Source organism: Dendrobates tinctorius, unplaced genomic scaffold (genome assembly GCF_039654945.1).
Source record: "Dendrobates tinctorius isolate UK_male_01 unplaced genomic scaffold, ASM3965494v1 ptg000211l, whole genome shotgun sequence".
In the NCBI taxonomy this organism is placed as follows: Eukaryota; Metazoa; Chordata; class Amphibia; order Anura; family Dendrobatidae; genus Dendrobates; species Dendrobates tinctorius.
In genome coordinates, this window is record NW_027361878.1 from 18,320,979 (window position 1) to 18,348,922 (window position 27,944).

Genomic DNA, 27,944 nt, shown 5'->3' on the forward strand with positions numbered 1-27,944 from the left:
CATTTTTGTGCCCCTAAATATATTTGGAAAAAAATTAGAGTTTATATAAAGAGTCACGTTAATCAAAGTGTTACAATCACTTTTATTAAAAATAAAGAAAGGATAGAAAAGCAGCAGAAATAAGAAAACTTGGTCCAGAATATTTTTTTGTGCTTTGGAACTTAGCTTTTTACCTTCCAGAATCTTTAACTTTGGATGGGAGAGGGCACGTCGAGTCTGGCAAAGTCTGTTGTAAACTAGCATTCATTATACAATATCCTCTGCAAAATCACATACATATATATACAGATATAAGCATGTATAGACATGTATCAGGCCCAAGTATTACATACATAGCCATGAATACCCCCATACTATATCCTTTAAGTTATAGACAAAACTTTAGATTGCACACAGAAATGATAGGAATGACAGTGTAAAAGCGCAAGAAACCATATATGAATATGTTTTATTAAACATTAGCGCTTCATTGAAAACATGTAACATAAGGCACCAATACAAGTGCTGTGCACGGTTTGCATGAAATCTAGACACTGGGGTCATATTGTAGGAATTGTATGCAGGAGTCGGACCAGGGCTAGTTTAAGACTATTTTGCAATACTAGTCAGAGGAGAGTTATTAACTTGACAAGGAAATTGAAGGGAACCCGTTTAGAAATTCATAACATTTTTCAGAGCAAAAAAACATAACTTGTGAAAGGTGGGCTCATGAAGGGTTTCTGGTGATGGAAGGGAAGAAAGATAAAGCTAACTTGACAGGAACAAAGCTCTAAATTTACCCCATATGCCCCTGCGTTATGTGTGCCCCCTTATCAGTAAAAGACTAAATCCCCCCTATACTTATTAGACCAATGTTGGCCAATATTGACGGGTTCGGCCAGCACTCTAATATGTATGGAGGCGATGGCGACCGGGCATGTCTGATTTCAGACTGACGATCACATTGTTCTTTATCGGAGATAACCTGCCTGCAGAGAAGTTTGTTGGGGTCTTTCTCATAGAGAACAAAGCAACGCTTAACTGAGCGAACCCTCCTGTGTATGGGAAAGCCGGCCAAGATGACCATCGACCGAAAGACCAGTAAGATCATCGTTCAGCCGACACCCATCTAATGTATATGGGAGGCTTAAGACTCTCATATGCAGTATATGGCTAAGCAATATATGAAGGACTACCCCACAAACTATATTGGTATGCATTGGAACAGGTTGTTTTTTTTTTAATTTTTATTTTAAGGAACTAAAGTAACAAACCTCCTTTTATTGGCAAGTCCATTGGACACACAGACGTGTCTGGCAACAGTTCCGCGTTACACGTATATATATAATTTATGCATCTAATACTCTTTTTATGCTCTACAACCTCTACAGACTATAAGGCACTTTACAAGATGCTAATAAGGCCCCTTTAACAATGCAGAAATAGCAATATAAACCAAGGGGGTGAAAAAAAGAGCAGCTACCCAACTAAACTAAGTAACCATCTACCTAAACCCAATAAAATATGAATATATAGAATATTGTTCATAGGTATCACACAATGATGTTAGAAATGCAAGTGTTTGGACGCTTTGAGTCCAAAGAGGTTGTCTAAAAATTAGAAAACCATGGCTTCTTGCTTTCAAAACAACATCGCCACACCTGTCGATAGGTTGTGTGTGGTACTGCAACTCAACCCCAGTCTATTCCAATAGAGCAGAGATGCAGTATCAGACAATCCTTGTACTGTACAGGTGAGGTGGAGAGATGTTTTTCTATTCCTGGGCAAACCCTTTAATATGGACAGGCCAGGCTTATCTGCAGCTCATCAACTCTATCTTTATTACTATAGTCAGCATGACAGGGTAACATAAAGGACATGCTGGACTGTTTTTAATTGCGGGGTATAAGATACAAAACACTGTGTGTCCCCAAACTTGTCACTGGATGAAATGGGAATGTGGTCCACCCATATTCAGTAGGGAATGTATGGACAAGTTTAATGGTGAAGGCTGGAAAGAGTATAGAGAAGGCACCACGATCATATATTCTTAGGCCTCTTTCACACATCAGTTTTTTGCCTTCAGGCGCGATCCGGCTTTTTTTTGTAAAACCGGATCCGGCAAAATGCAATGCCGGATCCAGTTTTTCCCCATTGACTTGCATTAGCGCCGGATCGTGCCGGATGGCATTGCGTTTCATCCGTTTTTTGCCGGATCCGGCAACTTGTCTCATTCCGGCGTCTGGAAAAAACGGCTACTGTAACGTTTTTTGTCTCCGGCGAAAAAGCCGGAAGCGCCGGATCCGGCGCTTCCAGCTTTTTGCCACAATGAAAGTCTATGGGCGCCGGAATGCGCCGGATCCAGAAAAAGACGGATCCAGCCACCGGATCCGGTTTTTTTAAGTCTGCGCATGCTCAGATCCAATTGGCCAGCCCCCAGGAACAGATATAACCTGCTAGACGGATCCAGCAAAAAAACGGATCCGTTTCTACAGTTCTCCAAAATTTATGCCGGATCCGTTTTTTCTAAAAATAGCCGGATCCTGCCTGACGGCAAAAAACTGATGTGTGAAAGTAGCCTTAGGTGGCACTGCTGGAATGGCTGTGGTTCAGGATAGTGACTTGTGCTGGAGGCAGGAAAGACGCGACTTCACTTCACTCTGCCGTCACTTTTGTTTCTTCCGCTCCGGTGGCGCGCCGACCGCCGGTTCTGTAAAGCGACGAGTAGAGTTGCCCAAGTGGTTTGTGGCCTGTTGAGGTATTTAAAGCAGAGAAGGAAAACATTAATTCACATTAAATTATATCACTTTTAACTTTAAAGGGAACCTGTCACCAGGTTTTTCCCATATAAAGTAGGGCCAGCACCTGTACACCCTATGTGACAGTATTCTAGAGTGCTGTATATATGTCCATAAAACAAAAAATAGCTTTAATTATACTTTGCTATGGGGCATCCAGTCCGATGGGCGTTGCTGTTCTGGACCCTGCACCTCCTCTCTTCTTGCTTTGTGTGGATGACGCGTCCTACGTCATCCAAGCAGCATCCTCCATCGCGCTCCTGTGCAGGCGCATTTCTCTCTGCCTTGCCGAGGGCAAAGCAAAGTATAGTAGTGCGCATGGCACTCTTTGACCTCTCCCCACACATGTGCATTACAATACTTTGCGCTGCCCTCAGAAAAGCAAAGCAGTGCACTTGCGCAAGAGCGCAATGCCGAGGGACACTGTGTGGATGACTTAGAATGTGTCAGCCACACAAAGCAAGAAGAGAGGAGGCGCCAGATCAAGAACAGAGATGCCCATTGGACTGGACTGTACAGCGGACGCACAGGTGCTGGAAACACTTTATATGGGAAAAAACTGGTGACAGGTACCCTTTAGAGGTAATATTTAAACATATATGGGATATATGAGGACACTGGTTAAAATACACTTCACACCTTGCAATATGTAAGGCCTGTACATCCTGGACTGCAAAATTATTATTTTTTCATTATAAGCTGAAAAAGATGTCATGAGCAGCCAAGTTCAATGATTGTCTGCAGCGGTGATGTGAGATGTTGACGTGATGTCACTGCTGCAGCCAAAGCACAAAAAAAAAACGGAGCTGCCAACGCTGGACCAGGGGAGGGTGAGGACTATCTGGCTTTGCTATTTTACATTACTGGAATTGTTTGGAGACCCCTTTTCTAAAATTAAAAGTAATTGCTCGTCTACTCATTAGTGTTAAATGTTGATGTTGGCTCCTAGATATAGTGCGCGATGATGCGGCCATGTATTATAGCGGCTTTCAAATAGATCATAGGTAGAAAGGAGCGAAATGATTAGTGCTAAAGGTCACAAGGTTTATTGCAACCCTTACGGGTGACTCTATCCTCAGGAGAATAAAATATAAAGTAGCAATAAAAAGAGCTGAGACATGGCGGACTGTGTCAAGACTAGTGATAGGCAAACGTGGTCGGATAACGTCTTATCCGAGCATGCTTGAGTGTTATCCGTGCTAGTATATTATGTCCAAGTCCCTGCGGCTGCACGATTTGCGGCTGTTAGACAGCTTGAACACATGCAGGGATTACCTGTTTCTAAGGGAATCCCCACGTATTCAGGCTGTCCAACAGCCACAAATCATGTAGCCGCAAGGGACTCGGACATAATATATGAGCACGCCCAAAATACTAGGTAACACTCGAGCATGCTCGGATAAGATGTTATCCAAGCACGTTCGCCCATCGCTAGTCAAGACAAAAATTTCCTAATCCCATTGTGGTCATAGGCTTTCGAAGCAGAGACCACAGAGTTACAATCAAGTAACCTTACCTGATCCAGCACATAATCGGCACTGGAGTCTATGACTTTCCCAAGGTCTCTGTACTGTCCTGAATACTTGATGTAGCCCCAAGTCAGGAGTGCAATGAGAATCAATCCCATTCCACAGTTTAATAACTGGGCTATCACTCCTAACCCCACAAAGCCGGTGATACCGGAGGCCATGTATAATGCTGCCACCAAGGCCAGCAGCACCGCTGGGGTCCGAAAAGCGGTGAAGATGTTCTTGCTTTCGTTGTGTTTGCAGAATGCAGTGTACATGTCCTCGAGGTTCTTCTCCAGCTCTTCTCTGTACTGTCGGCTAAATTCCACTCCTCCCATTTTCTTTGCACGGTCAAAAGAAGACAGTGCCTCGTCTTTGCAAACAGTGTCCCGATCCCGCAGGACATCGGGAGACACATATGGCTTCTCTCCTCCACAAATCTGTTAAAAGAGAACAATGATTATGATGAGATATAATCTAAGAGAGTAAGGGGTACTTCACCTCGCCAGCGATCTCGTTACGTGTGACACTTAGCAGCGACCAGGCCCCCCGCTGCGATGTCTCTGATCGTGCTCGAATGTCCTGGGCCATTTTTTGATCGCTGGTGTCCCGCTGGCCAGCATGCATCGCTCTGTTCGAAACTGAAGAGCGACCTCGTTAGCGACTCAGAAATCATGGATGCAGGCGGGAGTCGTCAGAATCGCTGCTGTGTGACACTAAGCGACACACCAGCGATCCCGCCGAGATCGTTGCTGCGTCATTGGGTAAATTTGACAGCTTACTAACGACATCTTAGACCAGGTCGTATGGTTGTCGGGATCGCTGGTGCTTCGCTTAGTGTAATGGTACCCTTACGAGCTCAGGTTATGTTCACACGTTGTGTTTTTGGAGCATTTTTTTTGCGCTAAAAACCAAAGTGTTAGCAGGAAAAAATGCACTTTTTTTCCGTGCTTTTTTTTTGCAGTTATTTTTACTCATTGATTTGTATGGGTGAAAGGCACTGCAAAAACACTAACAGAACTGTTGTAGAGACAATGCAGCATAACAAACTCTGTGTGCATAAAAAAAAAAAAAAGTGTGTGCATGAGATTTCAGAAATCTCATGGATTATGCCAAGACTGTAGAATGCTGCCTATTAAACTAACCAAATATGCTGTTTAAAAAGTGCAGCAAAAACACCACGTGTGAACATACCCTTCTGCGGTCACCTTTTACAGTTTAGAATTCGGACAAACCCTTCTGATGTGTTCTATCAGGGCAAATAAACATAAAAAGTTATTCCCATCTTTACAAGTTATTACTCATCATTGGGAAAGGGGATAACTAGTTTATTGGTGGGGGTCCGACCATCACAAAGCACTATCTGAATGGAGCGGTGGCTAGATGTGTGCATCACTGCTCCATTTATTCTCTGTCAGAGATAGAGGGGGTTTGACTTTTCCCCGCAGTCCCATAGAGAATAAAAGAGCAGTGATGCGCACACCTAGCCCCCACTCCTTTCAGTACGGCCCCCGTTCTGAAAACAGTCATGATCTCAGAGGTCCATCCACGTAGATCAGCAAGTTATCAGCTAGATTGTATGTACAGGTGATAACTTTTAAAGGAGGGACAAACTTTTTCAGTGAGCATATGGGTAGAGATGCTGCAAAGTGTGTTTTTTTTTGCTATTTTTTAACCAACCCAACCAGCTATGGAATGGTGACCAATACTGAGCAAAGCGATTCACAGGACCATGGACAAGCAGTCATATTGGTAGTCTATGGACGCCGGACCAGAACAGTGCAAACCCCTGCAACATCACCGAAGCCTTTTCTAATTAGCAGGCCTCTGCGGCATTATTACATTGAGGTGCAGGACTGATCAGAAGAGGGATGGCACAGGCAGACCATTCACAGCATCCTGCTCAACTCTAGTGACCAACATTTCAGAGCTAAAGCCAGTGACTAACTGCAGCAAGCGCGTAGACCAGCGGCGGACCTGGGAAGAGTGTTGGAACTAAATTGGGGGGGTCTAAACCGTAAGTATAATATCTTTACATTGTTTTTGCAAAATCATTCAGAATAGAGCAAAAAAAAAAATTACAAAAAAATGGCTTGGCGACTCATTTGCACAAATCAAGTCAACCAAGATACAGTCTTTTCAGATGGCACTTAAGAAAACGTCCAAATCCACTCACTTTCTCCATACTGCTGTTGTATAAATCCTTAGCCGAGGCCACGGCGGCCAGGTTATTGGCTTCTGCAGTTGCCTAAGAAGAGAGAGGAAAGTTTTTAAAGCACAGGAGAACATGGAAGGAACCGGTGTGAATGTGGCAAGCGCTACGACGTCACTCATACCTGCAGCATGGATTTGGGATGGGGTAAATCTTCGCCTTGATAAATCTTTATGTAAGCCTTATTTAAAAAAAAGAAAAAGATCATCAGGTTACTAATCCAAAAGCGTCATTCTTACAGTAAGTTATTACAACTGAGCAACCACAAAATAGTCTGAAAATAAAAATGTTCTCTAATACCAACGGGCACATGGAGCCGGTTATGTCTGCAGTTTGGGGACGAGATTAGACCAAGTTTTACAACGATCGTCTGAACTTAGCCTAAAGGTGAGTTTGGGTATAATTTTTACTCCAGTGTTAAAATCAGCTTTCTGTCTCATTTGTGTCAGGAACACCACACTGAAGTTGCTCACTGAGCAAGTGCGTGTGTCCTGAGTAAAACGAACTGTGTTCAAAGATACCTGTGGAGCGGGCAGCAGCTGAGTAGATGCGTACTTCAGAGCAGCAGGACCTGAAGCACGTGACTGCTAGGGGCGTGGCCTAAACTCCAGAGAGCTAGGAGCTGCAAGAGAACTCCTAGCAGGGTAACTGCGAGACAAAGTTACCAAGGGGCATAGACAGGGAGGATAGTCAGGACGTAGCCAATGAGTCATACACAGAGATAGCTGCAAGGTACAAGAGGGGCGAGCAGAGAGTAGTCAGATCACAGGCAAAGAGTCATACACAGAGATGGAAGTGCAGTACAGAATCAACAGGCAAACTCACAACGGGAAACAGAACCGGGTCAGAACCATATAAACAAGCTATAACAACAAACAGGCACAGGCACCCAGAGGTCACCACACTCAGCTAAAGGCAAAAGTATAACTGACAGGGATTGGAGCTTCCCAGAGGTTTAAGAAGCTCTCCCAGAACCAAAGAGACGCCACAATCATTAACCCCAGGTGTGCAGGTCAAAACCTGCACTGGGATCATGACAATTTCTGACACTTTTAATTGCAAGAGTGCTGCAGCATGCAGTGCTGGTGCTGCGTCAAACAACCCGATGAAGCCATTGTAAGTCTGTTGGGCACAGTATGAATCCACCACACGACAGACCCAGCACTTCATCATAATTAATAACTTATCAAGTAATATAGACGGACTTCGGTTTATGCCGACAGGCTTTCACAACCAATATGTAATTAAAAAGCACAGGATAAGATAACATTTTGCCAGGTTAAAAAAAAAAATTAACCTTAAAATACTCCAGAAGTCCTCTGCAGGTGACTTTTGCACCATTGATCTCTTTTTCCATCAGGCTTTGGGGGTCAAGAACAAGAGGAACCAGTTCAATGAGCTGTTCGGTGAACTCCGGAGCAATGTCTAAGAAAAAAAAAAAAGAAAATTAAATGAAACATGGGCTATCGTTTTATCACCTTTACATTGCCATGTGTCCTGCCTCTTGACATGCAACTCAAATTTTATTTAGAAAAATTTGCCCCAATTTTTTTTTAAGCAGACCCACAATATTCCTAAGTGGGCCTTATACAGAGTAGATAGCTGTCAGCTGAATGATAGTTTGGCTGGCAGCCATGTCTCCCGACTCCTCCATATCAAGGAGCGCTCCTCTGTTCTTTATAAGAGCGGCAGACAAACTGCTCTTATTCAACCAGGAAAAAAGTATCATTAGTCCAGAATCGGACATGAAGAATCCTAATCTCCTCGAAATCATCTATCTGGTGAGAGTCAGGAGCCCACCTTACATATTAGACTGTCAGTTCAGTGCACTGATATCGGTGGGTCCAGCTGACGTTCACCTAAAAAATGCCTTCACACTGCGCTATTCGCCACGATCAGTGCTTATGGGGGTCAGATGTATGCGCTGATGGGGCCTTTGATTACAATGGAGTCACCGTGCTCTCTGCCGTGCAACATTTTTGGATCTAAGCCTACTGGAGGTGGACACCCCAACGTAGTAAATTGGGTCTGAGTGTCAGCCTCTAGAAGACATATACGCCTGAAAATGATGCACAGCAGAGCGGAAATTGATTCAGTCTGCAGTATTATAGTTAATAGCCCCGGCAGCGCATATGCCCAGATCTTGGTTTGCGAGGGGTTTGAACGTAAGCCCCAACGGGGGCACCGAACATAGGAGACAGCACCCTAATATGTATGGGGATCTTAATGCTATTGCATCTTCTCATTGACATCAGCATTGTGTGATGATATGTTCCTCTTTCCCATACAATGCTTAATGAAAGAGTAACATGCAGTTAATAGAAATTTTTACCAACCTTTCAGGCGGCCATCAAATTGAGGACTAGTTGCGACCTTGAGTCCAGGGTGTGGAAGAAGGAAACAGTTGACATTGGTGAAGCAGGAGTGAATGTGCTTACGTACATTCTGGATCTCTTCATGCTGATGCTCCTTTACCTGTTGGGAAATATTAGGATACAAACCAAAAAATAGTGATAATGCAGCACCCTCCCCCCCCCCACTCCGTTAAATGACAGTCTCATTTGTGACACTTTATTGGAGGGATATAAAAATGAAAATGTCTCACTGATCCTGACTGATATTTAGTGCCAAGTATAAGAAGGTTATTTCATGAGAACTTGCAGCAGAATGTCGGTGTCTGCTTCTAGCTCCTCCATAGAACTTTACAAGAACCAACTGTCATCTCCTACATCAGTAATGGGAAAATCTGAATTCACTGAAGACAGATTTTATCCATGAAATGTGAATGATCAGTCCAGAAGGAGAAAGAAGATTTCCCTGATAAATAGATTACAAAGTTTCTTATTGTCCCGTGTACTATTGATTTACAAAAATAAGAAAACTCTCTAAAGGCTAAATAATTTGTTTTAAATAAGTACAGCATGGGAGGAAAGCAGGCAAAATCATTCCTTCAAAGATATATCAAAACTTACCCGCAATCTCTTTTCTAGAAACTTATCACCTCCCTCAGCTCCATAAGGATACTCATAGGGAAAGCTCCAATCGCGAACCAAAAACATCAAAGTCTGAAAGAATAATTAACAAACAACATCAATTGGTTGTTAAAAAAAAAAAAAAAAGGGATGGGGTCACTGAGAGAGAAGGAGGAAGGAGCTCTACCTGCCGTCTACATAGAGCTTTATTAGCATCAACTGTCATCTCCTAACTCAGTAATGGAAAAATCTGTCCTCACTGAATACAGATTTTACCTTAGAAATGAAATTTTAATAATGACTGATCAATTTTGGCAGAGAAAGAAGAAAATTTTTCTGATTAGATAGTTACTTAATTTCACGTATATTGATTTAGGAAATAAAAATTAAAACAACGTTTTTTACTAAGGTAAATGGTCTTGCATAGCTGCATATATGGAGTTAATAGTTATATATGTTGCAGATGTGAAATTCCTTCTAGCACAATTGCTTTCACTTCTCATATATGCAAAAAACGGTATAAAAAGTAGATTAAAAAAATATTCTAGTGCATAATAGTCTTATAAATCAAGCGTGAAAGCAATGCATAAGGCTAGGGGTTCAATGGCAGATTTTATTATATGTATCCTAGACAACAAGATGACAACCAAGATGACGTAGAACCTGGACATTCTGGATATCTTTTTTCACCTTTCTACTGCCTCCTTGGTTCCAATGAAAGGACATCTATATATATAAAATTGAATGTGTGTGTGTACCATCCAATCATGAAGCATCTTTCATTACACCAGCGCTGTTTAAAAGAAGCTGAGCTGTGATTGGTTGCTATGAGCAACAGTTTTCCCACTCCACAACACCTCAGCAGATACTGATATGGCGGGAGAAATCTAGCATCTCCGGAAACATAAGCTCCCAGCCATTGTCTGCCCCCCAGATAGGAGCAGAGAGGACATGATAGAAAGGAATCCCCCCTCCCGTGCCCATATCCCCATCACACATCCTCCATCTCATAGTCACATCTTCCCTCTTAAACGGATTCTGACCTCAGGCCTCTCTTAAAGGGATCATTGGTATGGAAGTCAGGGCAAATCCATCCAGCGCTTTGGTTTTGACCCTAGGCCTCTCTTAAACCGATCCCCGGTATGGAATTAGGACCGTTCCACTCAGCGCTGTGGTTCTGACCCTAGCGTCTCTTAAAGGGATCAATGGTATGGAAGTTAGGGCAATTCCAATAAGCACTCTGTTTCTGACCCTAGGCCCCTCTTAAAGGGATCCCCGGTACAGAAGTGAGGACAAATCCACTCTGCGCTGTGGTTCTGACCCCAGGCCTCTCTTAAATGGATCTCCGGTATGGAAGTTAAGGCAAATCCCTCAGCGCTCCGATTCTGACCCCAGGCCTCTCTTAAAGGGATCATTGGTATGGAAGTCAGGGCAAATCCATCCAGCACTTTGGTTCTGACGCCAGGCCTCTCTTAAAGGGATCCCCGGTATGGAAGTAAAGGTACTGTCACACTTAGCGATGTACCAGCGATCCCGACCAGCGATATGACGCGGTCAGGATCGCTGGTACATCGCTAAGTGGTCGCTAGTGAGCTGCCACACAGGCAGATCTCACCAGCGACATCGCTGGGGACGGGGGTCGCTACTTACCTGTCACACTAGGCGATCCTGCGTCCTCCCGCCCGGCTCCATGCTCGTCTCTCCACAGGAAGCGCCGCAGGAAGCTGACGACGAGAAGCGGTCCTGAACGTTCTCGCGCGATCAGCGATAACCAGCGGGGGAGCGGGTCGTAGGTAAGTATCAGACACAGCGATGTCGCTAGCAATATCGCTATAACGTCACAAGTTATAGCGATATTGCTAGCGATATCGCTTAGTGTGACAGTACCTTTAGGACCATTTCATTCAGTGCTGTGGTGCTAGTGCAATTACCTCTACATGATGTCCTAATTGTTTAAATATTCATTTGCACTCTTTTCACGGTTTGATCTTCCAATATTAAATATATTGAATACTGTTATGGTATCTTTTAGGCTGTGTGCCCACGTTCAGTTTTTTAAGCGTTTTTGCCGCGATGTTCGGTGCAAAAACGCTTAAAAAACTCACACAGAACGCACCCCATGCATTCCTATGGCATTCCGCACATGCTGTGCTAATGCTGCGTTTTTTTCAGCCGCATGCTCATTCTTTTTGCGGAATCGCCGAGATTCCGCAAAGAATTGCAGTGATTCCGCACCCATAGGAATGCATGAGATCCGCTTACTTCCCGCATGTGGCTATGCCCACCAGGCGCAAAGTGAGCGGCTCAAGTGCGGATGGTACCCACGGTCTGGAGGTGAGGAGACTGTCCTCCAGGCCATGGGTACCATATTCCTGTAAAAATAAATAAATAAATAAAATCGGGTTATATTCACCTTCCGGTGTCCCGCGTAGCCTTACCGACCCTCCCGCCAACTCCCGTTCCCAGTAATGCCTTGCAGCAAGGACCTGTGATGACGTGAGGTCACGCGAGACCGCTACAGTAACCTCATGTCATCAAAGGTCTCGCAAGGCATTACTGGGAACGGGAGCATCGCTGAGGCCTGAGACGCTGCGCGGAACGTCGGAAGCGGAGAATATCACGATTTTTTATTTTTGTTATCATTTTTTACATTTTCTTACTATTGATGCCGCATAGGCGGCCTCAATAGTAAAAAATTGGTCACACTTGTCAAACACTATGTTTGACGAGTGTGACCAACCTGTCAATCACTTTCCAAGCAATGCTTCAGATCGCTTGGAAAGTGCTTGAATTCCGCTCGCGAAAATCGCGGGAAAACAGCGAAAATAACCGCACAAAAAACCTGCAGAAATCACGCAAAAAAGCGCATTTTCTGGGAAGGAGTCCGGTTTTGTGTCAGGTTTAAAACGCTAACATGGGCACATAGCCTTACTTTAATCCACAAAGATTTAGACGCATATTTGGAAACAAACCCAAATTTTTTGCATAGTCAGCTATTTTGTATATATTTTGGCATATATTTTTAATTTATGTATGTATCTTTTTTGGGATGTCCTTTTACCATCAGTTAATCATGCTTTTTACCGCTATGGTGCGGCATTTTCTTGCTGTAGTGTCCTCACTTTCTTATGAGAAAATTCCTTATTCATATTTAATGTTAAAAAAAAAAAAAAAAAAAAAATTTTTTACAAAATTATAATAAAATTGGTGTATTTTAGACTTGGCTTCTATTTGCTCTTGTTTGGATGATTTATATTTGAAGCTGTCTCCTAGGCATTCTTCAATTAGGAATTCATCTTTTCCCACATATCATGCTTCAAACATAAACATACCAAATGTAAATTTTTAGTGAAGAATCAACAACAAGTGGAAACCAATTGTGAAGTTGAACGAAATTTATTGGTTATTTTAAATTTTTGTGGAAATTCAAAAACTGAAAAGTGGGGCGTGCGATATTATTCGGCCCCTTTACTTTCAGTGCAGCAAACTCACTCCAGAAGTTCATTGTGGATCTCTGATCCAATGTTGTCCTAAATGACTAATGATGATAAATTTTAATCCACCTGTGTGTAATCAAATCTCCGTATAAATGTACCTGCTCTGTGATAGTCTCAGGGTTCTGTTTGATGCACAGAGAGCATCATGAAGACCAAGGAACACAACAGGCAGGTCCGTGATACTGTTGTGGAGAAGTTTAAAGCCGGATTTGGATACAAAATGATTTCCAAAACTTTAAACATCCCAAGGAGCACTGTGCAAGCGATCATATTGAAATGGAAGGAGTATCATACCACTGCAAATTTACCAAGACCCGGCCGTCCCTCTAAACTTTCATCTCAAACAAGGAGAAGACTGATCAGAGATGCAGCCAAGAGGCCCATGATCACTCTGGATGAACTGCAGAGATCTACAGCTGAGGTGGGACAGAGTGTCCATAGGACAACAGTCAGTCGTACACTGCACAAATCTGGCCTCTATGGAAGAGTGGCAAGAAGAAAGCCATTTCTCAAAGTTATCCATAAAAAGTGTTGTTTAAAGTTTGCAACAAGCCACCTGGGAGACCTTCCACATGTTTGGTGTAAGGTGCTCTGGTCAGATGAAACCAAAATCAAACTTTTTGGCAACAATGCCAAACGATATGTTTGGCGTAAAAGCAATACAGCTCATCACCCTGAACACACCATCCCCACTGTCCAATATGGTGGTGGCAGCATCATGGTTTGGGCCTGCTTTTCTTCAGCAGGGACAGGAAAGATGGTTAAAATTGATGGGAAGATGGATGGAGCCAAATACAGGACCATTCTTGAAGAAAACCTGTTGGAGTCTGCAAAAGGCCGGAGACTGGGACGGAGATTTGTCTTCCAACAAGACAATGATCCCAAACATAAAGCTACATCTACAATGGAATGGTTCACAAATAAACGTATCTAGGTGTTAGAATGGCCAAGTCAAAGTCCAGACCTAAATCCAATCGAGAATCTGTGGAAAGAGCTGAAAACTGCTGTTCACAGACGATCTCCATCAAACCTCACTGAGGTCGAGCTGTTTGCCAAGGAAGAATGGGCAAGAATTTCAGTCTCTCGATGTACAAAACTGATAGAGACATACCCCAAGCGACTTGCAGCTGTAATCGCAGAAAAAGGTGGCGCAACAAAGTATTAAGTTAAAAGGGCTGAATAATATTGCACGCCCCACTTTTCAGTTTTTGAATTTCCACAAAAATTTAAAATAACCAATAAATTTCGTTCAACTTCACAATTGTGTCCCACTTGTTGTTGATTCTTAACCAAAAATTTATATTTGGTATCTTTATGTTTGAAGCATGATATGTGGGAAAAGGTTGAAAATTTCCAGGCGGCCGAATACTTTCGCAAGGCACTGTGTACACTGCTCAAAAAAATAAAGGGAACACTTAACCCCTTTCTGACATATGACGTACTATCCCGTCCATGTGCCCTGGGACTTAATTCCCAAGGATGGGATAGTACGTCACAGCGATCAGTGGCGCCCCCCGTGGGGAGCACCGCTGATCGCGGCCGGGTGTCAGCTGACACACGGCACTATGTGTAAGGCGCGGTTACGGACTGCCCCCGACACATTAACCCCTGGCACACTGCGATAAAATATGATCGCAGTGTACAGGGGGCATAGGAGAGAAGCGCGCAGGGAGGGGGCTCCCTCCATGCTTCCCTGTGACCCTCGGAGCGACGTGTCTCCTCTCTGCAGGTCCCCGGATCCAATATGACCGTGGGGGCCTTCAGGGGCCTGCAGAGAGGCAGCTTTCCCAGTGCCTGCTGAGAGTGAGGTCCAAACTGTCATATCAGCGATCTGACACCTTATAGTGATGTCCCCACCTGGGACAATATAATAAAATAAAAAAAAAAACAAGTGTAAAAATAATTTATAAAAAATCCCAAAATAAATAAAAAAAAATTCCCCAATAAATTATTTTGTAAATAAAAAAAAAAGATAAAAATGCACATATTTAGTATCACCGCGTCCGTAACGACCCACCCTATAAAACTGTTCCACTAGCTAACCACTTTAAAAAAAAAAAAAAAAAGCAAAAAACAATGCTTTATCGTCATACCTAGAGTTGAGCGACTTTTGGTTTTTTAGGGTCGCGTTTCGTTTCGTGAAACCCGACTTTTCCAAAAGTCGGGTCGAGCAAGATCGTCCGATTATAGGGAAAAGTCGGGGTCGTCCCGAAACACGAAACCCAATGTAAGTCAATGGGGAATAAAAGTCGGCAGTGAGAGGAGGACAGGAAACACACCTACAGTGCCCATTTGAATGCCAAAAGCATCAATTCTTCTTTCTTAAGCTTGTCAACCTTAATTAACTTCATAATACAAGTTACGCACTGAAAAATGGGGGTTATTTGGCTAAAGCTGTGGGGGGGGGGAGGGCTGGCTGCAGGTTTTCATGTGCCCTGGGCGAAAGAGCGCCCCTTTAACACATACCACAACTCATCATGCTCCGATACGGCAGAGAAATAGCGGTATAGTACAATGAAAAATACCTCACTTTTTACATCTCATGACGAGGCCCATCTATTTCTCCATACAGAATCATTGGTCCCATATAATGTTTGAAACAGTATATGATGAGCTCCACATAATGCTACAGTATATGTTGGTCCCCATGGATGAAGCTCCACTGTGTTATGGGCCCAAATAATGCTCCAAACATAATGGGCCCCATTTCTAATGCTCTAGTGTATAATGGGCCCTGTAAATGCTGCTCCAGTGTCTGATGTCCACCTTTGGAATGTTCCAGTGTATGGTGGGCCCCATCTATCATTCTCCAGAGTATAGTGCTCCCCAAAAATTGCTGTCCCAACATTGAAAACAATCAAATAAGTCTCCTCGCTAGGGAATCCCTGTACTTGTCTGGACAGGTGCTGTAGCTTGCTTAACAGCTCGCCAGCCGTTCTCACGCCCAGTATGGATTACACGTGATTGCACAAAGGTGAGAAAGGGTACCGTATCCCTGGATAACATGTATGGATAGCGTACACATTCAAAATATATGTCTCAGGAGGCAGGCTCAGACGGTGTTAGGCCCAGTATGGATTGCACGTGATTGCACAAAGATTAGAAAGGGTACCGTATCCCTGGATAACATGTATGGATAGCGTACACATTCAAAATATATGTCTCAGGAGGCAGGCTCAGACGGTGTTAGGCCCAGTATGGATTGCATGTGATTGCACAAAGGTTAGAAAGGGTACCGTATCCCTGGATAACATGTATGGATAGCGTACACATTCAAAATATATGTCTCAGGAGGCAGGCTCAGACGGTGTTAGGCCCAGTATGGATTGCACGTGATTGCACAAAGGTTAGAAAGGGTACCGTATCCCTGGATAACATGTATGGATAGCGTACACATTCAAAATATATGTCTCAGGAGGCAAGCTCAGACGGTGTTAGGCCCAGTATGGATTGCACGTGATTGCACAAAGGTTAGAAAGGGTACCGTATCCCTGGATAACATGTATGGATAGCGTACACATTCAAAATATATGTCTCAGGAGGCAGGCTCAGACGGTGTCAGGCACAGTATGGATTTGACAGCCCAGATTACACAGCGGTGGAGCAGGGAGAGGTAAAGATTGCAAATGCTGGGGCCCTGCCCAAGCAAGGGGGGCCCACTCGTGGGCGTCGGTACTGGCACTGGGCCCCTCATAGTACAGCGGTGTGTCTGACGGCGGGTGTGCACCACCACCGTCAGAGACACTTGATTGCACTATGAGGGACCCTGTGCCAGTGCCCGCACCCAAGAGTCGGCCTACCCACCTGTCCAGGGCAACGGCACTCGCACGGTGTCGTGCGGTAGGTGGTGACCCCGGCCATGGGGGGGGAGGTAGCACAGTTAGGGAGTTTTAGAAAGTGGCATATGTTGATGTTGGACATTCAGCTGATGCAAAAGGCGAAATAGGTGAAGTACCAGGAAGAGGTGGACCAAAGCAAGCCATTTTTCTGTCACCCTATGTGTCATCAGGGGAAGGTGGGACAAAATCCTTGGAAACCCATGCGTGGTTCATTTTAATGAAGGTTAGATCATCCACATTTTGGGTTGACAGACAGGTCCTTTTTTCTGTCAGGATTGATCCAGCTGCACTGAAGACTCTTTCCGATAGCACACTTGCAGCTGGGCAAGCGAGCTCCTGTAAGGCATATTGTGCCAATTCAGGCCAGGTGTCCAGTTTAGCGGCCCAATAGTCAAAGGGGAATGACCTGTGTGGGAGAACATCGATATGGGAGGAAAAGTAGTTTGTAACCATAGTTGACAACTGCTGTCTCCTGTCACTTTCCATCGATGCAGTATTACCAGTTGTGTGAGCGGTATTTGAAAAATCAGTCCACAACATTGTCATGAAACCCCTGTCTCCAACGCCACTTCTGCTGTGTGCACCACGAACACCTCTGCCAAGCTGCCCCCGGCCCGTACGGCTCGTGTGAGAACCATCACCGCTGCTGTGTGCTGGGAATGCCTCAAGCAACCGATTTACCAGAGTTGCTTGTTTATTAGCCAATATTAGGTCAAGGTTCTCCTGTGGCATGATGTTTTGTAATTTGCCTTTATAGCGTGGATCCAGGATGCTGGCCAACCAGTAGTCGTCATCGTTCATCATTTTGGCAATGCGGGGGTCCCTTTTTAGGATCCGCAAGGCATAATCTGACATGTGGGCCAATGTTCCCGGTGTCAATGATGCACTGCGAGTGCTGGTTGGAGGAGCACTTTCTGGCAAATCCACATCCCTCCAGTCACGCACAAACCCTGTACCAGACCTTGCCACGCCAACATTTTCACTTGCCCAACGAGATGCATCCTCCTCCCCTAAGTAATCATCCCCATCATCCTCCTCCTCCTCCTCTTCTTCCTCCACCTCGTCCAGGAGAGGTCCCTGAGCAGACAATGGCTGAATGTCATCAAGGATTCCCTCCTCCTCTTCCTCCTCATCAACATTGGCTGCAGACGCCTGCTCCTTAAGGTGCGTCAAAGTTTGCATGAGCAGACGCATAAGTGGGATGCTCATGCTTAGGATGGCGTCGTCTGCGCTTACCAGCCGTGTGCATTCCTCAAAACACTGAAGGACTTTACAAAGGTCTTTCAGCTTCGACCACTGCACACCTGTCAACTCCATGTCTGCTCTCAAAGTGCCTGGCCGTGTATCCTCCCACAAATGTATTATGGCCTGCCTCTGCTCGCACAGCCGCTCCACCATGTGCAGGGTGGAGTTCCACCTTGTTGCAATGTCGATAATGAGGCGGTGGTTGGGAAGGTGGAGCAATCGCTGCAGCTTCTGCATACGAACGGAGTGTACAGGCGACCGGCGGATGTGCGCGCACAGTCTTCGCACCTTCTGGAGCAGGGCTGCTAACTCCGGATAATTTTTGAGGAAGCACTGCACCACCAGGTTCAAGGTGTGAGCCAAGCAAGGTATGTGGCTGAGTTTTGAAAGGGCTATGGCTGCCACAAAATTACGGCCGTTATCACTAACTACCTTGCCTGCCTCAAGATGTACACTGCCCAGCCATGACTCAGTTTGTCGCTTCAAGTACTCGGCCAGCACCTCGGCGGTGTGTCTGACGCCCAAACACATCATCTGCAACACAGCCTGCTGACGCTTTCCACTAGCTGCTCGATAGGGGGACACATCGTGTGCAACAGTGGCAGCTGCAGATGGAGTGCTCGTACGACTGCGCTCTGTGGACGAGCTTTCGCTTCTGGAGGAGGAGGAGGGTCGAACGCCTACAGCCAACTGTTTCCTATACCGTGGGCTAGGCAGCACTGTCCCACCACCGCTGTCCCCTGTGGACCCTGCATCCACCACATTAACCCAGTGCGCAGTGATGGACACGTAACGGCCCTGGCCATGCCGACTGGACCATGCATCAGTTGTGAGGTGCACCTTTCCGCTCACTGACTGCTTGAGTGCATGGACAATGCGGTCTTTCACATGATGGTGGAGGGCTGGGATGGCTTTGCGAGAGAAGAAGTGGCGACTGGGTAGGTCATAGCGTGGTACTGCATAGGCCATGAGTTCGCGGAAAGCTGTGCTTTCCACCAACCGAAAGGGCATCATCTCAAACGAGATTAGTTTGGCAATGTGGGCATTCAAACCCAGTGTACGCGGATGAGAGACTGAGTACTTTCTTGACCTACTCATAGTGTCTGGGAGGGTGAGCTGGACTTGAGAGCTGGATATGGTGGAAGTAGCGGTGGACAGGGCGGACTGAGAGAGGGTTGATGATGGTGATGGAGTTGGTGTTCTTTCTGATGGCCTAGAATCAGTCTTTCGTTGATATAACAGTGGGATTCCCTGACTGCTGTGGTCTTGCAACGACACCTCAACATTTGCTGCTGTGCTAACCGGTGGGCTTACAGTGGGAGAAACAATGTAGCGTTGCTGACTACCTTCGTTGTGATCAGTTGCACATGTGGCACTTGAGGTTTGGTGTTGTGTCCACGCTTGCAAGTGCATGCTGGTTAAATGTCTAAGCATGCAACTGGTATTCAAATTTTTCAGATTTTTCCCTCGGCTAAAGGTCTTTGCGCACTTCTTACAGATAACCTTGGCCTGATCATGAGGATTTTGTTCAAAAAAGTGCCACACTGCACTCTTCCTACTTTGGCAGACATTTTGCGGCCTAGCACGCTGTGATCTTTTGACCCTCTGGACAAGCTGTCCACCAACTCTTTTGATGTTTGGAACCTGTCTTTGGAGTGCTCCGGGCCTGCCAGATAACAGCTGTTGCGATGTCGATGTCTGCTGTGGATGCTCCTCATCTGAGCTATTGGAAGCAGCACCCTCTTCCCCCAATGGATGCCAATCTGGGTCAACAACTGGGTCATCCATCACCTCCTCTTCTATGTCATGTGCACCTTCCTCTGTGTCACCGTGTATGGTGGTATAGTGTGCGGGAAGGGGCACCTGAGTCTCATCAGGGTCAGAATCTGGCTCTGTACACTGCGAGGACAATGTAGTGCTCTGAGTGAATGTACCAGCAGAATCATCCATCAGCGGCTGTGCATCAGTGCACTCCATGTCAGATTCATCTTGGCCTGGGTAATTCACCATTTCACTTGATAATCCAGGCATGGTATGTGAAAACAGCTCCATGGAGTAATCAGTAGTATGGCCTGCGTCATCCTTCAATCTTGGTTGGGGTGAAGGACACAAGGAAAGGTGTGGTTCATGAACATGAGCCTCCAATGACGACTCAGTGCTTTTACTTTTTACAACTGAAGAAGAGGAGGCGATAGAGCTGGAGGCTGAGTCAGCAATGTAAGACAAAACTTTTTCCTGATGCTCTGGCTTTAAAAGCGGTTTGCCAACTCCTAGAAAACTAAGCGTTCGAGGCCTTATGTAGCCAGACGATGACGCAGGGTCAGCACCTCCTGCATTCGGTACTATTTTGCTCTTGCCACTACCATCAGATCCACCACCAACACCATCATTACCAGCTGCCAACCCCCGCCCAATTCCACGGCCTCTTCCACCAGCCTTCCTCATTTTTGGTAGAAATGTAGACAAAATCCAACAAACTATATAGTAATGTAAAACAAGGTACAAGGTGTCTATAGGACAGGGGAGATTTTGAATTTCTGCACACACTTTTGGACACTGGACACTTTTGGATTGTGTGAGGCCCACTGATATCTGAGCGCTATGTGACAGGCTCGATGGCACAGCTGTGACAAAAGTGACTAGAGGATAAGGGAGATTTTGAATCTCTGCACACACTTTTGGACACTGGACACTTTTGGATTGTGTGAGGCCCAATGAATATCTGAGCGCTATGTGACAGGTTCGATGGCACAGCTGTGACAAAAGTGACTAGAGGATAAGGGAGATTTTGAATTTCTGCACACACTTGTGGACAGTGGACACTTTTGGATTGTGTGAGGCCCACTGATATCTGAGCGCTATGTGACAGGCTCGATGGCACAGCTGTGACAAAAGTGACTAGAGGATAAGGGAGATTTTGAATCTCTGCACACACTTTTGGACACTGGACACTTTTGGATTGTGTGAGGCCCAATGAATATCTGAGCGCTATGTGACAGGCTCGATGGCACAGCTGTGACAAAAGTGACTAGAGGATAAGGGAGATTTTGAATCTCTGCACACACTTTTGGACACTGGACACTTTTGGATTGTGTGAGGCCCACTGATATCTGAGCGCTATGTGACAGGCTCGATGGCACAGCTGTGACAAAAGTGACTAGAGGATAAGGGAGATTTTGAATTTCTGCACACACTTGTGGACAGTGGACACTTTTGGATTGTGTGAGGCCCACTGATATCTGAGCGCTATGTGACAGGCTCGATGGCACAGCTGTGACAAAAGTGACTAGAGGATAAGGGAGATTTTGAATCTCTGCACACACTTTTGGACACTGGACACTTTTGGATTGTGTGAGGCCCACTGATATCTGAGCGCTATGTGACAGGCTCGATGGCACAGCTGTGACAAAAGTGACTAGAGGATAAGGGAGATTTTGAATCTCTGCACACACTTTTGGACACTGGACACTTTTGGATTGTGTGAGGCCCAATGAATATCTGAGCGCTATGTGACAGGCTCGATGGCACAGCTGTGACAAAAGTGACTAGAGGATAAGGGAGATTTTGAATCTCTGCACACACTTTTGGACACTGGACACTTTTGGATTGTGTGAGGCCCACTGATATCTGAGCGCTATGTGACAGGCTCGATGGCACAGCTGTGACAAAAGTGACTAGAGGATAAGGGAGATTTTGAATTTCTGCACACATTTGTGGACAGTGGACACTTTTGGATTGTGTGAGGCCCACTGATATCTGAGCGCTATGTGACAGGCTCGATGGCACAGCTGTGACAAAAGTGACTAGAGGATAAGGGAGATTTTGAATCTCTGCACACACTTTTGGACACTGGACACTTTTGGATTGTGTGAGGCCCAATGAATATCTGAGCGCTATGTGACAGCCAGGCTCGATGGCACAGCTGTGACAAAAGTGACTAGAGGATAAGGGAGATTGGATTGCTTTTAAAAAAGCAGTTTGCGGAGCAGTGGGTAAACAGCAATGCAGGAATGTCAGGAAGCCTTAGAAGGCAGCCCAACAACCAACACCACTGATACACCACTATATAGCCTCCCCTTGCACTGCACACACAGTGACTGGTGTGTTGTGCAGGCCAAATTGCTAGCAGCAGAAGCAGTTTTTTTTTCTTCTCAGCAGGACAAAAAAAAAAAAATTGGGATTGCTTTTAAAAAAGCAGTTTGCGGAGCAGTGGGTAAACAGCAATGCAGGAATGTCAGGAAGCCTTAGAAGGCAGCCCAACAACCAACACCACTGATACACCACTATATAGCCTCCCCTTGCACTGCACACACAGTGACTGGTGTGTTGTGCAGGCCAAATCGCTAGCAGCAGAAGCAGTTTTTTTGTCTTCTTCCCTGCCTAACGCTCTCCCTACAGAATCAGCAGCAACCTCTCCCTATACTAAGATCGGCAGAAGTAAGATGGCGGTCGGCGTGCACGCCCTTTTATACCCCCTGTGACGCCCACCAAAGCAAGCCAATCACTTGCATGCCCTTCTGAAAGATGGTGGTGACCCGTGCCTATGTCATCACGTTGCCCACAGTGTCCGTGGATCCTGATTGGCTGAAAAAGAGCGCAAAACAAACTTTTGAAACGCGACTTTGGCGCGTAAGTCGCCGACCTCGTGGCCGACCTCATCCTAGGGTCGGGTTTCGTTTCATGAAACCCGACTTTGCCAAAAGTCGGCGACTTTTGAATTTTTTCGACCCGTTTCGCTCAACTCTAGTCATACCACCGAACAAAAAGTGCAATAATGCGCAATCAAAAAGACGAATATAAATAAACATGGTACCACTGAAAACGTCATCAGGTCCAACAAAAACCAACCCATCATACAGCGTCATCAGTGAAAAAATAAAAATGTTATAGCTCGCAGAATAAAGCGATGCAAAAATAATTATTTTTTATATAAAATTGTTTTCATTGCATAAAAGTGCCAAACCATAAAAAAGACATAAAAAAAATAATTGCTGTAATTGTACTGACCCGAAGAATAAAACCACTTCATCAATTTTACCGCACGCGGAACGGTGTAAACGCACCCCTCAAAAGAAATTCATGAAACGCTGGTTTTTGTTCATTCTGCGTCCCAAAAAGTGGAATAAAAAGCGATCAAAAAATGTCACGTGCCCGAAAATGGTACCAATAAAAACGTCAACTCGTCCCGCAAAAAATAAGACCTCACATGACTCGGTGGGTCAAAATCTGGAAAAATTATAGCTCTCAAAATGTGGTGATGCAAAAACTATTTTTACAATAAAAAGCATCTTTTAGCGTGTGACAGCTGCCAAACATAAAAACCGCCATAAATAGTAAATCAAACCCCCATTATCACCCCCTTAGTTAGGGGAAAAATAATAAAATTTAAAAAAATGTATTTATTTCCATTTACTCACTAGGCTTAGAGTTAGGGCTAGCGTAAGGCTGTGTGCAGATGATGCGGTTTCTGCTGTGGATTTTTCCGCGCAGATTTGGCTAAATCCACAGGTCAAATGACCTGCGTTTTACCTGCGGATTTAGTGTGGATTAGCCTGCGGTTTTCCCCTGCGTTTTGACACCTGGTAATGGAGCAGGTGTCAAACCGCTGTGGATTCCGCACAAAGAGGTGATATGCTGTGGATTTAAAACGGCAGCAAATCCACACGGAAAAATCCGCAGCATATGCACTGCGTTTTTCATTTGCCATTGAATAGAAAGATACTGTACAACGCAGCATAAACTGCTGCGGATCTGCAGGGCCGGATCCTCAGCAGAATCCGCAACGTGTGCACACACCCTTAGGGTTAGGGCAGAGATTAGGGTTAGGGGTGTGTTGGGGTTAGGGTTGGAGTTAGAATTGGGGGGTTTCCACTATTCAGGCACATCAGGGGCTCTCCAAACGCAACATGGCGTCTGATCTCAATTCCAGCCAATTCTGCGTTCAAAAACTCAAATGGTGCTCCTTCCCTTCCAAGCTCTGCCAAGCGCCCAAACAGTGTTTTACCCCCACATATAGGGTATCAGCCTACTCAGGACAAATTGCACAACAAATTTTGGTGTCCAATTTCTCCTGTTACCCTTGGAAAAATAAAAAATTGGGGGCAAAAATATCATTTTTGTGGAAAAAATATGATTTTTTTATTTTTATGGCTCTACGTTATAAACTTCTGTGAAGCACTTGGGGGTTCAAAGTGCTCACCACACATCTAGATAAGTTCCTTGGGAGTCTAGTTTCCAAAATGGGGTCACATGTGGGGGGTTTCCACTGTTTAGGCACATCAGGGGCTCTCCAAAGGCAACATGACACCCGCAGATCATTCTATCAAAGTCTGCATTCCAAAACGTCACTACTTCCCTTCCGAGACCCAACATGTGCCCATACAGTAGTTTTCTCCCACATATGGGGTATCAGTGTACTGAGGACAAATTGGACAACAACTTTTAGGGTCCAATTTCTCCTGTTAAGCTTGGTAAAATAAAAAAAATTGGGGACTAAAAGATCATGTTTGTGGAAAAAATATGATTTTTTTTATTTTCACGCCCGGGCATTTATTAACTTCTGTGAAGCACTTGCAGGTCCAAAGTGCTCACCACACATCTAGATAAGTTCCTTGGGAGTCTAGTTTCCAAAATGGGGTCACATGTGGGGGGTTTCCACTGTTTAGGCACATCAGGGGCTCTCCAAAGGCAACATGACACCCGCAGATCATTCTATCAAAGTCTGCATTCCAAAACGTCACTACTTCCCTTCCGAGACCCAACATGTGCCCATACAGTAGTTTTCTCCCACATATGGGGTATCAGTGTACTGAGGACAAATTGGACAACAACTTTTAGGGTCCAATTTCTCCTGTTAAGCTTGGTAAAATAAAAAAATTGGGGACTAAAAGATCATGTTTGTGGAAAAAATATGATTTTTTTTATTTTCACGCCCGGGCATTTATTAACTTCTGTGAAGCACTTGCAGGTCCAAAGTGCTCACCACACATCTAGATAAGTTCTCTGGGGGGGGTCTAGTTTCCATAATGTTGTCATTTGTGGGGGTTTCCACTGTTTAGGCACATCAGGGGCTTTCCAAACGCGGCATGGCATCTGATTTCAATTCCAGCCAAAAAAGTCAAATGGCGCTGCTTCCCTTCCGAACTCTGCCATGCGCCCAATAGTGGTTTACCCCCACATGTTGGGTATCAGCGTACTCAGGACAAATTGCACAATAAATTTTGGGGTCCTGTTACCCTTGGGAAAATAAAAATTGGAGGTGAAAAGATCATTTTTGTGGAGAAAATATGTTTTTTGAATTTTACGCCTGTACGTTATAAACTTCTGTGAAGCCCTTGGGGGTTCAAAGTTCTCACCACACATCTAGATAAGTTCCGTGGGGGATCTAGTTTCCAAAATGGGGTCACTTATGGGGGGTTTCCACTGTTTAGGCACATCAGGGGCTCTCTAAATGTGACATGGCGTCCGATCTGAATTCCAGCCAATTTTGCAGTGAAAAAGTCAGACGGCGCTCCTTCCCTTCTGAGCTCTGCCATACGCCGAAACAGTGGTCCCCCCCACATATCAGGTATCAGCGTACTCAGGACAAATTGCACAAAAACTTTTGCAGTCCAATTTTGCCTTTTACCCTTGGTAAAATTTAAAAAAAAATGGACCTGAAGTAATTTTTTTGTGAAAAAAAGTTAAATGTTAATTTTTTTTTAAACATTCAAAAAATTCCTGTGAAGCACCTGAAGGGTTAATAAACTTCTTGAATGTGGTTTTGAGCACCTTGTGGGGTGCAGTTTTTAGAATGGTGTCACTTTTGGGTATTCTGTATCATATAGACCCCTCAAAGTGACTTCAAATGTGATGTGGTCTCTAAAAATAAAATGGTGTTGTAAAAATGAGAAATCTCTGGTCAACTTTTAACCCTTATAACTTTCTAACAAAAAAAAAATTTTGGTTCCCAAATTGTGCTGATGTAAAGTAAACATGTGGGAAATGTTATTTATCAAGTTTCTTGTGTGCCATATCTCTGTGATTTAAGGGCATACAAATTCAAATTTGGAAAATTGCGAAATTTTCGCCAAAGTTCCGTTTTTTTCACAAATAAACGCAAGTTATATCAATGAAATTTTACCACTAACATGAAGTACAATATGTCACGAGAAACCAATGTCAGAATCACCGGGATCCATGGAAGCGTTCCAGAGTTATGACCTCAAAGGGACAGTGGTCAGAATTGTAAAAATCGGCCCAGTCAATAACGTGCAAACCACCCTTGGAGGTTAAGGGGTTAACCAACACAATGTACTAGTATGTTTATTTTTTTTGAGTAGTGTATATATATATATATATATATATATATATATATATATATATATATATATATATATATATATATATATATATATATATATATATAGGCATGTCCCACAAGGTAATAATGTAATGCAACCTAAAGACACGCCCCCGGGGATCCTGTAAGCCACACCCTCTAGTAAGGACCATAAAAATGAGCACTGAGCAAGAAGGCCTATATTTCTGGAACTGTATGGCAGATAAAAAAAAACAACAACATGGACTACTCAGGGGAGCAGTGGGAGTAAGATAAAAGCAAACACTGGCCACTTTTGACCACCTGATAACAGGTCCTCTTTAAACAGGTATTAGTGGATAGAAAATACTACCTAGTAACTCACCTGAAATGGCTTCAAGAAGATTTCATCCATAGCCAAACGCCCATATTCAGTAAAGAGCTGAAAAATAACATTAAAAATATGCATTATACGAAATTATACAAAAAAAAAAAAAAAAGCAGCTGAAAAGTTTGAGCACCTGAATAAAGATGCCTTGAATATTTGACTATCAAGCACTTTGAGGTGTAAAACTAGGTTGCAGAAAGTAAAGCAGACCACAAAAACCCTTTGCAAGAACTTTATGACGGCCATTTATCGATTGATTAGCGACAATATTTGGTGTAAACTACAATTCATGCTGTAAAATTAAGCAAAAAGACACTCTCGTTAAAAGAAGAAAGCAAGAAAATGGCGCAGATCTGGTGAAGATGGGAATAACCCTTTAAACTTCCTACTTCTAAGGGTGTGTGCACACGTTGCGGATTCTGCTGCGGAATTTTCTGTGCGGATTTGTCTAAATCCGCAGGTCAAAAGACGGTTTATCTGCGGATTAGCCTGCGTGTTTCCCTTGCGGTTTGACACCTGTCATGGTCATGGAGCAGGTGCCAAACCAATGTAAAATCCGCACAAAGAATTGATATGCTGGGGATTTAAATCCGTGCGGAAAATTCCGCAACGTGTGCACTAGGGATTTCAGTTCCCATAGACTAAAAGGGTACTGTACAACGCAGCAGAAACTGCTGCGGATCCGCAGGGCCAATTCCACTGTGGATCCGCAGCAGAATCCGCAATGTGTGCACACACCCTAAGGCTGTGTGCACACGATGCAGATTTGCAGCGGATCCGCAGCGGATTTTACCGCTCAGAAACGTTGCATATCCGCATTGTGATGTACAGTAGCCTTAAGATCAATGGAAAAAAAAAAAACGATGTGCAGACGCTGCGGATTTTTCCGCGCGGTTTTCCTGACGTACAAAATCCGCAGCATATTACTTCTTTTGTGCGGCTTTCCATCTCCCCTGTCACCAAATCTGTAGGGGGAAAACCGCAGTGGAAAACTGCACAAAAAACGCAAGAAAACCGCATGAAAAATGGAAGAAATCCGCAGGAAAAATGCAGGTCATTTGACCTGCGGATTTCTTCCATTCTGCGCGGAAAAATCCGCAGAGCCAAAAAGTCCGTCTGCACTCGGCCTAACACTGGAATGAAAAGGTTCTTTCTGCCTTCAGCCACAAAATGAACGAGAAATGTTCCCCCCTTACTACCAGGGCTG

At 44.5% G+C, this 27,944-nt stretch overlaps 1 protein-coding gene across 3 annotated transcripts in view; it reads right to left on the reverse strand.

Moving 5' to 3' along the window:
• Nucleotides 1–62: 62 nt before the first annotated feature.
• ATL3 (atlastin GTPase 3) overlaps nucleotides 63–27,944 on the reverse strand; it is an 81,315-nt gene continuing 53,433 nt past the window's right edge. For all 3 annotated transcript variants that reach the window (XM_073554546.1, XM_073554547.1, XM_073554548.1), the window contains 8 exons: nucleotides 26,735–26,791; nucleotides 9,470–9,562; nucleotides 8,834–8,972; nucleotides 7,795–7,922; nucleotides 6,622–6,678; nucleotides 6,462–6,533; nucleotides 4,294–4,725; nucleotides 63–2,729 (listed from right to left, as the gene is read on the reverse strand). In XM_073554546.1, the coding sequence (XP_073410647.1) occupies nucleotides 2,646–2,729; nucleotides 4,294–4,725; nucleotides 6,462–6,533; nucleotides 6,622–6,678; nucleotides 7,795–7,922; nucleotides 8,834–8,972; nucleotides 9,470–9,562; nucleotides 26,735–26,791 (1,062 nt within the window). In that variant the 3' untranslated portion in view covers nucleotides 63–2,645. The remainder of the gene's footprint in view (nucleotides 2,730–4,293; nucleotides 4,726–6,461; nucleotides 6,534–6,621; nucleotides 6,679–7,794; nucleotides 7,923–8,833; nucleotides 8,973–9,469; nucleotides 9,563–26,734; nucleotides 26,792–27,944) is intronic.